The following is a 12,437-nucleotide window of genomic DNA, read 5'->3' as shown; positions in this document are numbered from 1 at the left end:
AAGAGGGGACAGGTGGTGGAACTAATTCTTTCATGTGAAACCTATGGCCTAGTCACAGTGCTGCTGGCAGATAGCTAAAGATTATGAGAGGTAGTATTGGCAAAGAAACTTCACTGTTGACTGGCTTGTTTCACATAATCAAATCAGCCAGAGAGGCAGTACAAAAAAAGAAAAACAACCAATTTTCCTCCTGCCATGTGATACAAAGTCAAATGTGAAAGAGGCAGAATTTGGGAATGTAGAAACAAGGGGGAAAGAAGCCCTGAACTTCCCTCTCTACACCAAAAAATGAGGCAGTGATGGGGGTAAATGGATAGCCAGAACAGAGGTTGAAAGGGTATGTGTGTCTATGTGTAACAATACATGCTGTATGGTTTTATTCACATAAAGTCCAAAAATCAGACAAAACTAGACAATAATCTCAGAGGTATATGCTAAGGTAATAAACCTATAAAGAAAATCAAGGAAATGCTTATCATAAAAGTCAAATAGTAGTTGCCTCTAGGAGAGGAAGGAGGGGGGGGAGATTTGGTCGTGAGGAGGCTTCTGTGGGCTGTTGGCCAGTTCCTATTTCTTCATCTGAGTGGTGATTACTGAAGTGTTGCTTTGTGATAAAGCAATGAGCAGTACTTCTATGTTTTGTGTGCTTTTCTGTATGTCTGTTATAGTTTACAAAGAATTTTGGAAAAATTGTTGCCTCATCTACCATTTTGTTTCATTTTTTGGTCTCGGTGGGTTTATGCCTTTACAAAATGTCCTGTTCTTTTAATGGGGTTCCAAAGAGGAGCAGAAGTAAATGTATGTGTTTAATTTGACATCTTTATTTGAAAGCTCTCTATCCTTTCTGGATTTCACTTTGCGCACTGGAAGATTTCCTAAGGAGCTGCCGTCTTTTTACATGTTCATAACTCATTATTAGAAAGGTAGGTATTTTTATTTTAAATGAAAAATAAAATAAGTATACAGGAAATTATGAAAAAACTATACAACTGATAGAATGTTCTATTGTACTGTATTTACTAATTTAAAAACTAAGAACTTCATTTTCTCAAATTTTTCAGTATTTTGTTTTTCCAGTTTGTCAAAGAAATTGAGAAAATCTGTGCTGACATTTCAGTCTTCAGTACATGTTTATAAAAACTTATCTCTCTCCTGAAGTAGCTTCTATATTAACTAAAATAGTCTGATCTGTTCTGGATCATGTAATATGGATATGTCTCTAAAAGAGACATTTTAAAAAGTTACTATTCATCATATAAAGCTATCTAGACCTTCACTGGAGAAGGGCAGATTATAAGTAAATTGAAAGGGAAAAATATTTTTTTATTTCAAAAGAAGTATATGTAGGGGAAATATTTGATTAAGCCTGTTAGCTAGTTCAGTTATTCCTTTGCTGGTATTACAATGAAGAGTTACTAAAATTTGGGGGAGGATTCATTCACCAGTTGTTTTTTACTATAACTGAAGGATCTGGAAGGGAATTTCCCTTTTTTGCTGTCTTTAAGACATTAAAAAAAATAATGGAAAATAACATCATAGAAGCTTTGGATAAACAGAACTTCCCTACAATCCAGCAACTGCACTAGGTATTTACCCAAAGAATACAAAAATACTAATTCAAAGGGATATAAGCGCCCCAATGTTTAGCAGCATTATTTACAATAGCCAAATTATGGAACAGCCCTAGTGTCCACTGACTGATGAATGGATAAAGAAGATGTGGTATATATATATGATGGAATATTACTGAGCCATAAAAAAGAATGAATCTTGCCATTTGCAATGACATGGATGGAACTAGAGTATTATGCTGAGTGAAATACGTCAGTCAGAGAAAGACAAATACCCTATGATCTCACTCATGTGGAATTTAAGAAACAAAACAAGGGGAAAAACAGAGAGAGAGAGGCAAAGAAAGAAACAGACTCTTAATTATAGAGAACAAACTGATGGTTACCAGAGGGAGGTGAGTGGGGGATGGGTGAGACTGGTGATGGGGATTAAGGAGTGTTCTTGGCGTGCTGAGCAGCAGCTGTTGTATGGAAGTGTTGATTCGCTACACTGTACACCAGAAACTTATATTACACTGCATGTTAACTAACTGAAATTTAAATAAAAACTTTAAAAAAATCAAAGCAATTCAAAAGTAGATACAGAATTATAAAAATTTACAAAATCAACTAGCATAAATGATGCTTTCTGGATACAAACATTACCGTTTGTCTACAGATTGGACAACTGATTGCCCCAAGCCATGAACCATATCGCCAGTATGCAATAATGCAGGTACCTAATGAGGAAAAAAAAGCCCATTAATACTAATGTTTTAAATGTTTTAAATTTTAAAAGCCCATGAATCCTCAGAAAGTTTCAAATATTTGAAATATTTTTATAGTATCATCTTATTTTAAAATATTTTTTATTTCATCCAACCAACTCTTTAGGCAAATTCAAATCTAGTAACAATTCCCAGCCATTGAAAATATTTTTATTTAAACTACTAGTTAAGATACAGATAAATTTCTGGCTTTATACAATCCAAAGCAAGCATGCATTAACTGCTTCAATGCTGAGGCTTAATAGAAGTATTGCATTTCCTATGTAAAATAAATAGAATAAATAAACATTATTGCAAATATGACAACCAATAAATCACAGTATGGATTTTCTGTTCCAAATTTGGTATACATATTACAGAAACACCAATTCTATTTTTTTTTAAGAATTTAGAAAGCCAAGTTACAGTGGCATCAATAATAATTAAGCACCATGAACAAGGAACCAAAGTATACAAAGATTACATGCTGTTTGACCTAATAAAGTTTACAATCCAGTTCAATAATTCAATCAACTTTTATACTCGGTGGATTTGATTCTTCTGCTAAAAGGTGTTCATGAACAGCAAAACACCTTAAAGGAAGAGTTTATAGACCTCAAAAAGTGGCAGGTAAGCTAACTGTAGAAGCACTTAAAGTTCAGGCCACTAACGAAGAAGGAATATTTTATTTTATTTTATTTTTTAAAGATTTCATTTATTTGACAGAGAGAGAGAGAGAGTACAAGTGGGAGGGGAGAGGGAGAAGCAAAGGGAGCCTGACATGGGGCCCAATCCCAGGACCCTGGGATCATGACCTGAGCTGAAGGCAGACGTTTAGCCGACTGAGCCACTCAGGCACCCCAAAAAGGAATATTTTAAAATAGTGTCTGATGTTTAAGGGCCCAATTCATTTCTTCTCTGCAGGACACCTATTTCTCAGACAATCCAGGTCCCATTGTGAATCTGAACTAAATGCTTCCAGCCTCCAGCATCTTTTCTGTTTTCTTACTCTTGTCTTAGCAACCTAGCTTAGCCCTCCTGCATTCCTTATTCTGATTCTTCTAGATCAAATAAATGTCCAGAATTTTGAAGAAGCAATGACAGTCAAATTGAGAAGACCAAGGTGACATAGTGAAATCAATCAGAAGGTAGTTAAATCTCGAACCGTTTATTAACTTTAAGTACAAAAGGAATGCAGGGCGGGAGAACTCTGGGATGCATCAGAGAATAATTTGTAGATGAGAAAGGATTTGAACTGAACTTTGTAGGACAGGGAAGATTTAGATGTAGAAAACAGGAAGGAGGATGCTCCCAGTTTTATGAATAGAAAGGAGCAAATGCCAGAGGTAAAATAAATGCCGTATGAGGAGACTAGTGAGCAATCCAAGAGGCTAAGCAAAGGCTATCCACATTGGACAGTACAGTGACTATGGGCAGAAACCAGTACGATGATTTAAAGATGAATTTAAAAGCCAAACAATATCTGGTATCTTTTCCTACTCTCAGAGTGCTGTGTTAGATAATATTTATTAATTTGAGCAATCTAATTTCATAGAGAAACTATATGAAAGCAAAACTTATAAATCTTTTTGGTATTATTATTAACATCCACAATGATGCCTCAACTTTATCTACTACTTGTTCACTCAAAAATTCAATGTGTTTTAACATACACTAACTTATTTAATCCCACATCTCTTTCCTACAAACTGGAGTACAGGTGTCCTTGCTTTGCAAATTATGTAATGGCCACTGACTGCACAGAAAAACTACGGTCCAGCAAATCAAACGCTCCAGTTCACACACATCTGCTATGATATGCTCAAGGCTTTCCCTTTTCTTCAACTTTCCCTGCTATAAAATGAGAGATCCGCTTAAATAAGATGGTGGGAGAGATGACTGATTGACTTTAATATGGGTCATAATCTGAGTCCGTTTATTTGTAAAATGGGAATAACGCTTCATAAGACTGCCAAAAAACTAAATAAAATACTGTGGGTTACAAATGCAAATAAAATGAAGTCTGCTGCTGCTATTATTCTTAGCTCACTGGAAAGGAACAGAACTGTAGTGCCATATATAGGAGCTAAGCTAAGGTGCTCTTGAAATATGTAGTATCAATATACTTGAACTACTTATTCAAAGAAACACATTTCTGTTTATTGAGAAGTGGAACGACTAGTCTTTTAAATCTTTGAACCTAGAGACAGTAAATAAAAGTATCTAACAGCAGGCTATCAGAAGCAATCTACCCAATTACCTCAGACCCAGAAACCAAGAACACAATACAGCCATCTTTCAATTGACTGGGTTATCCACTCAGTAAATCATCTAAGCCTGGGTTGGCAAATGGAGCTCATCTAGCCTGCCAAATCTCATTGATTCTTAACACCTGCCTGAAGTACTGTGTTAAAGGATGGTTGAGGCCACATCCAGACTTGGAAAGAATGTCCAATTGATTAGGAATATCTACCTGAGGTTTGAGAGGGGAAAGTATCTGCTTTCTCTGATGGCCCTTTAATTCTCTCTATGATACTCCATGATTTTGCTGCTCATTAGCATTGCCAACAGACAAAGATAGACACTGAAATGAGTGTTTCATAACTTGTTAGCTAGCTTAGGGAAAAAACTTTAGGGAAGAGGATAAAATTAATGGATGATGAAATAATGGGATTGGTCAGCACTTACTGAAGGAGCGCAGGTATAGAAAACCCTGCAGTGCATGATCTGGATTTCAAATTATTTATGTCATCCCCCAAAGCATAAATGATAGCACTACATACCTAAAAATTCTATATAAACTCACACAACAGATACAAAGGGGAAAAAGAAACTTAACGGATCACTGTATGCTACATTTTAAATTGTCTTAAAGTGGAAAATGGGTACATTTGGGGAGCAATTAGAATCCTGTCTTGAATACAACCATTGAGACAGAAAGAAATACTACAAATAAAACAACAGATCTAGTGAATGGATAAATGTTAAATAGAGAGTAGTCGTAGAAGCTACTAATCACATAGCAGACCACAGGGTTTGAAGTTAGACCTACATTTAAAATCTGGCTCTTCTAGCAGCTGGGTTACCCTTTGTAGAATTTCTTAACTCAGCTTCAGTTTCCTCATACGCGGGATTCAAGGAGATGAAGTATGGTAAGTGTCCAGCACATAGTAGGTATGCAATAACCGACTCTCCCCAGTCTCATATGACCATAATAAACAAGGACTATACGATATCCCATCTTTATGAAATCTTTCTGGAGGGTCAGGAAAAACACCCAGAGGTAGAAAGCCCTCCTTCCTGAGACTAAGCACGCGTGCAATCTATGTTCCCTTCTTGTCCTACTGTATGCTCTAGGTTCATCATTCTCGCTCACCAACCCGCTGAGGTCATGACAAAACCCAGGCTAATAACTTTTGTGCTGATGCAGGGTATAAACGAGGTAAGAGGGCTAAAGGGAAGGTCTTGGGCAGGGTCCTTAAGAGAACTTTCCTGCCTTGGGAAGGATGAATAATAAATGAAACTACCAAAAAGTGTTAAACAATGAGGGATTCAGTGAATTCCTCATGGTATTCATATACTTGAATTACCATTCAAAGAAACACATTTCTGTTTATTGAGAAGTTGAACAACTAGTGTTTTTTAATCTTTGAGCTCACAGACACTAAACGAGAGTGGCTAACAAGTACAGCAGGATATCAGGAGCAATCTACCCCTTTCGTGAAATACAAAATTAGGACTCCAGCCCGTGTACACATATGGGTCTTGATCTAAATACTCGCTTTCCCCCAATACAGCGTTATTTGCTTACCACAAAAGAGATGTCCACAGTTCGTCTCGACAGGGAGGGAGGCTTGATGTAAACAGATTGGACAGTACATGTCAGTGTAGAACTGCTGTCGAGCAGCAGGGGCATCCTGATGAGAGGACAGATATTCACAAGTACACAAGAGTATCTCTAGGAACGCAGTTACACTGAACACAGTCCAGAGGGCATAATCCTCACCAGCTTTTAGATGTGCACTAGTTTAAAGTCTTATACGTTTGATAAAGTTATGAGGCTATATAATTGTTTGATTTAAGCTGCCTGGGCTCTACCTTCCTTCCTGAACATGACCTACATTAACTCTGGAGTTTCTCTTTCACTCTGTTAGAATGAGTAAGTTATGCTGAAAAACATGAGGCTGAACTAATGCAAAAGCTAAAGAAATGTCAAGCTGTTTCCCAGGTATCAGCTTTTAATCATTTTTTAAAATTTAAATAAAATTAATTAACATGTAGTGTATTAGTTTCAGAGGCAGAGGTCAGTGATTCATCAGTCTCCTATAACACCCAGTGCTCATCACATCATGTGCCCTCTTTAGTGTCCCCACCCTCCTCCCCACTTTAACCATTTTTAACATCTTTTTCATTCATACGTTCTGACAAGCTGCTGCATGTATGCTGTACCTCACAAGGGCCCAGAGTTAAACTTTCAAAGGAGAATACTGGTCATTTTGGAAGAAGGAAAATTCAATACACTGGTAACTTGGGCTTAATCTTTCCCATGGTCAGATTAATAAAATTTAACGTTCCTCGGTTACATCAGTGTTGTGACTGTAACAGGTATGGGGAATAGAATCACCACTACGAGAAGCATCCAGATATAAAGAACCCGCCAGAATGTAAGTATATGAGGATAAGGACTTTATCTACAGGACTCCTTATAGTGACCCAGGAACTAGAAAAGTATCTAGCACTAGTATGTAATGTGTATCTTTTAAAATACATATAAAAACCTATTTTTATAGCACCCAGCACACCTCTTATAAACAATGTAGCCGGCATTAAAAACATCAAATTACCAAAAAAAATTATAAAATTCACTAAACATGATGAACCAAAGATTTTGTCATCTGAAACTAATAAACATAACTAAAACCTCCTATTTCTTCAATCAGTCCTAAAATACTATAATATTCTATGAGCCATGGTCACACATTAATATTATAGTCTTTTATATCATTTTTAATGGTGCAAAAAGAAAAACAAACAGCTCTTAACGTCCCACTCTCTATCTTTTGTCTTCATTATTATTCTTTGGAAATTAACTAAAACAAAACAAAACAAAAACCAAAACAACAAAAACCAATTATCAGTGCTGCCCAACAGCACTTTATGCAGTGATGGAAATCTTTATCTGTGGGTACTGAGTACTTACAGGTGACTAGCATAACTAAAAAGTACTGAATTTTAAATTTTACTTAATTCTAATTTAAAATTAAATAGCCTAATACGGGTAGTGGCTACCATATAGGACAGCACAAAAAGGGCTAAGTCACTAGCTGTATTCCAACTAGAGCTGAATGCCATGTCTGAGGAAGGTGGGAGGGGGTGAACTGTACAGTGGTGCAAAGGAATCTGGAAGATGCAGCTCAGTGCGGGTCTTCTGTACAGCCGGGTCCATTCACGTTATTCCGGTGTGAATTTGAGTACATCTTAGTCATCTAGTATGTCAGATGGGAATGATAATTGTTGCCTCACCGACCATGTTTCCAGATTAAATAAGATAGCTGTATGTAAAAGCACACTGTAAATTATAAAACACTATCCCAGCATGAATTATTAATAACAGTAGCTCTGGAACAGAGTACTACTATCATGCTTAAACTATTTTTATATCAGTGAATTTAAATTTTTTGAAGGCAGAAATTCTTATTTGTTTAGCTCACAACTGAATCCTCAAGGCCTAGAATAATGTCTGACGTATGGTAGATGTTTAATAAATATTTGGTGAATGGATAAATTGTAAAACACTCTTTGGAATTAAATTTTGATTGGTGAGTGGGAAATCAATTTTTAATTTTAATTTTTTGATATTAGCGACTCTGGCATGAAGGTGTACAATATCCTACTTATTCCAGCTTTCGTGAAATCTATTTCTGATTCGTAGAGAGTCCATCTGGTTAAAAGCATACAAGAGAAAGAAAAGTTTTCTTCTTTGCCTAACTAGTTTTGCTAACTTTGACCACTGAAGAAAAAGAAGAGGAAAAAAAAGGCACCCCCTGTAGTCACCTCTTTGTAGGTCTTCAGGGAATATGTGGGTCTTTGGGGAAAAAATAGTTTTTCCACTACATTTAATTAAAGCCAATTAGACAGTGATTATTTCCTCATAAATAACAGGAAAACTGCTGTTTTTAAAGCAAGTTAAAAAAAAAAAAACACACACACACATGAAAACATCTGAGTAGTTAAAACTAGTCATTTACCTAATCTGAAAATACACAATCAATAGAACAATTTAAATTAATAAAGCAGGAAATCACTGCATGTTTCCAAAAAGTTAGTTACTGTTTCATCACAATTTCATATGCAAGGGGAATACTGTTATTCCTTATACAAACGCACGTATTTGTAGAATAATGGTACCTGTTCTGTTTGAAGTTGCTCCCGAAGAACCCTTACTAGTTCTTGGTTTTCTGGATGAATGTTCTGATGTGCATTTCTGTTGAATAAAATATAATAAACTCTGAATACAAAATATTGTCAGATGAATCAGTTTTCTTTTTTTTTTTTTAAGATTTTTTTTTTTTAAGTAATCTCTACATCCAACATGGGGCTCCCACTCAGGACCCCAAGATTTAGAGTCACATGCTCTACTGACTAAGCCAGCCAGGCGCCCCAAATTAGTTTTCTTTATGGGTCGAATTTTCAACCAAGAACTACTGGTAACTTCATAAATGTAAATGATGGCCTACAACTGTCTCCACTTCCAGGACTGAACATTCCAGGTTACTCTGTGAGGAGTTCTAAGATCACGGGGTATGGGCTGATTTCAGGCTCAACTGGCAAATGAAATCCAGAGGCCTAGTACCTTGTAGATGTGAGGTAACTGCAGGCTTACAAATCATATGAAGAACAATTAACACATTTATTTCTTCCATGAAATTCCTTCAAAATAAGCAACTATATAATTATATTATCATGCATTTGAACACTTATCCACATCTAATTAGATCTTTCCACCTATGAGGGGAGGGGTACAGAGAACAGAAAATAAAATTGCATTTTTTTTTTGAAATTAGAATTTTTTACTAAAAATTGAATAATTATAATATAATCCAATTCACTCTGAAACCGGGAAAATAGTTCCTCCACAGCTAAAGACATAAAGAGAAGTCCACATCGAGAAGGGTAAGATGAGCAGAGATGTGGTCAGGATCCAAACCCCTTGCATAGCATCCCACAAGTGGGAGGGATATCACAGGCACAAAGGTCAACTCTGAAAAGGGAGGGGATGAAGCCTAACATGGGGCGCCCCCAGTCCCAGGGAAATGCACTGGAAACACAAGCCTTCATAACATCTAGTTTTGAAAAACAGCAGTTGAACTCCAGGAGCTCGAGGGCTACAGGAAACCAATTCTCTGCTCTTAAAAACCCAGTGTGCTATACTATCACTTGGTCTGAGAACCAGCAGAGACCAACAGCCTGAAAAGCACCTGCACTATAGGTGAAGGACATTTACTGATTAATTTTAGGGCATGTGTCAGAAAGGCAGAGATCTATAGGAACTTTCTCTGGAAAAGGAAGTGCTGGTAGGCACCATTTTTCCTGCCTTCCTTTGGCCTAGGTAGCCGGATGGCCATGGGAGACAGTTCTGATACTCTCCATCCTTGCTAGCCTTGCTAGCCATGCTCACTCACCCCATCCCAGCATTTACCTGTGGACCTGCCCCACCCAACCACCCCAGCCTGGCAGGCACCCTTTCCTGCTGCACCCAGCCAGCAGTCCTGGCTAGAACCAGCACCTGCTCCAAAGCAATTCCTGCCCGACAGAGGGAGGAGAGCCAGGCCTGCACATCAGCATGGCTGCAGCAGCTGTGGCTGGGGCTCTCCGCCAGCTGTGCAGGAACCAGCCCCACCCACCAAAATGGCAGCAATATACATACCCAGGCCTGGGTATGTAGGACACATGCAGCCTACAGGGAGGACACCATTGGAGCACTGATTCTAGTGACCAGGGAGGACTGTGCTACTGGGCCCCACAGGACACCTTCTACCTAAGGCCAATACCTTCAAGACCAGGAGACACAGCTGACACATCTAACACACAGAAACAAACACAGAGAATGAGAAAAAAATGAGGAGAGAGGATTATGTTCCAAACAAAAGAACAAGACAAAACCTGAGAAAAAGAACTAAACAAAATGGAGATGAGTAACCTACCTAATGAAGAGTTCAAAGTAATGGTCATAAACATGCTCACTGGACTTGAGAGAAGAGTGGATGAACTCCGTGAGAACATCACAAAGAGAAAATCTAAAAAGAACCAACCAAAGCTGAAAAATAGGGGCACCTGGTGGCTCAGTTGGTTAAGCATTTACCTTCGGCTCAGGTCATGATCTGGGGTCCTAGGACTGAGTCCCGCTTACAGATCCCTGCTCAGCAGGGAGCCTGCTTCTCCCTCTCCTTCTGAACCTTCCCCCTCCCCGCTTGTGCTCTCTGCTCTCTCTCTCAAATAAATTTTTTCTTTTAAAGCTGAAAAAAACAAAAGTGCAATAAAAAATACACTTGAGGGAATCAACAACAGATAGAAGATGCAGAAGAACAGCTCAATGACTGGAAGACAAGATAGTGGAAAGCACCCAAGCTGAACAGAAAGAAAAAAGGATTAAAAAAAAATGAGGATAGGTCAAGAGATCTCTATGACAACACACTAACATTCACATTATAAGCAGAAGAAAAAAACAAAAGGGCAGAAAACTTACTGGAGCGATAATAGCTGAAAACTTCCCTAAATTGGGGAAGGAAACAGACATCCAAGCCTAGGGAGCACAGAGAGCCCCAAATAAGATGAACCCAAGAAGGTCCACACTGAGACACATAATTAAAATGCCAAAAATTAAAGAGAGCAATAGAAGCAGCAAGAGAAAATAAAATAGTTATATACAAGGGAAACCCCATAAGGGTATCAGCTGATTTTCCACAGACACTTTGCAGGCCAAAAATAACTGGTATGATATACTCAAACTCCAAAAGTAAAAAGCCTATAAGCAAGGATACTCTATCTGCCAGAGCTGTCATTCAGAATTGGAGACAGAAAGTTTCCCAAACAAAAGTTAAAGAAGTTCATTACCACTAAACCAGCCCTACAAGAAATGTTAAATGGACTTCTTTAAGCAGAAAAGAAAAAGTCAAAACTATGAGTAACAAAATTATGAAAGGAAAAAATTTCACTAGTAAAGCAAACATATGGTAAAGGTAGTGGATCATTCATAAAACTAGTATGAAGGTTAAAATACAAAAGTTGGGGCGCCTGGGTGGCTCAGTCATTAAGCGTCTGCCTTTGGCTCTGGGCGTGATCCCAGCGTTCTGGGATCGAGCCCCACATCAGGCTCCTCCGCTGGGAGCCTGCTTCTTCCTCTCCCACTCCCCCTGCTTGTGTTCCCTCTTTCACTGGCTGTCTCTCCCTCTGTCAAATAAATAAATAAAATCTTTTTAAAAAATTAAAATAAAATACAAAAGTAGTAAAATCAATTATATCTACCGAAATTAGCTGAGATACACACACACATGCACACGCACATGCACAAAAGATAAGAGTGCCTGGCTGACTTAGCCAGCAGAACATGTGAATCTTGATCTCAGGGTCATGAGTTCAAGCCCCATGTGAGGTGTACAGCTTACTTAAAAAAGAAAGACACAAACAAGACAGATGTAAAATATGGCATCATGTACATAAAACATGCAGGGGAAGGAGCAAAAATGTACTGCTTGTAGAATGTGTTTGAACTTAAGTACCTTCAACTTAATAGAGACTGCTATATATACATAGGACGTTATATATGAATCTCATGGGGGCTACAAACCAAAAGCCCACAAAACATAAAGAGAACAGAATCCAAGCAAACACTAAAAAAATCATCAAATTACAAGGGAAGAGAGCAAAAGAAAGGAAACGAGAAGAACAACAAAAACAACCAGAGAACAGCTGACAAAATGGCAGCAACTTACAGACCTATCAATAATCACATTTTATTTTTATTTTTTATCATAAGTGTACTCTTTAAGCCCCATTGCCTATTTCACCCATCCTCTAAACAACCTCCCCTCTGGTAACCATCAGCAGTTTGTTCTCTATA

At 37.8% G+C, this 12,437-nt stretch overlaps 1 protein-coding gene across 11 annotated transcripts in view; it reads right to left on the bottom strand.

The window, feature by feature from the left end:
* Positions 1–12,437, bottom strand: part of RNF170 (ring finger protein 170) — a 38,670-nt gene that overhangs the window by 8,568 nt on the left and 17,665 nt on the right. For 10 of the 11 annotated variants that reach the window (XM_026485728.4, XM_044379288.3, XM_026485730.4 and 7 more), the window contains 3 exons: positions 8,726–8,801; positions 6,129–6,234; positions 2,217–2,290 (listed from right to left, as the gene is read on the bottom strand). In XM_026485728.4, the coding sequence (XP_026341513.1) occupies positions 2,217–2,290; positions 6,129–6,234; positions 8,726–8,801 (256 nt within the window). Of the gene's footprint in view, positions 1–2,216; positions 2,291–6,128; positions 6,235–8,725; positions 8,802–10,521; positions 10,610–12,437 lie in introns of those variants that run through there. The other variant, XM_057303424.1, reaches the window with a different exon arrangement.

Source organism: Ursus arctos, unplaced genomic scaffold, assembly GCF_023065955.2.
Source record: "Ursus arctos isolate Adak ecotype North America unplaced genomic scaffold, UrsArc2.0 scaffold_27, whole genome shotgun sequence".
NCBI lineage: Eukaryota > Metazoa > Chordata > Mammalia > Carnivora > Ursidae > Ursus > Ursus arctos.
The sequence above is the reverse complement of the archived record's forward strand: the minus strand, read 5'-3'. Positions and strand labels throughout refer to the sequence as shown.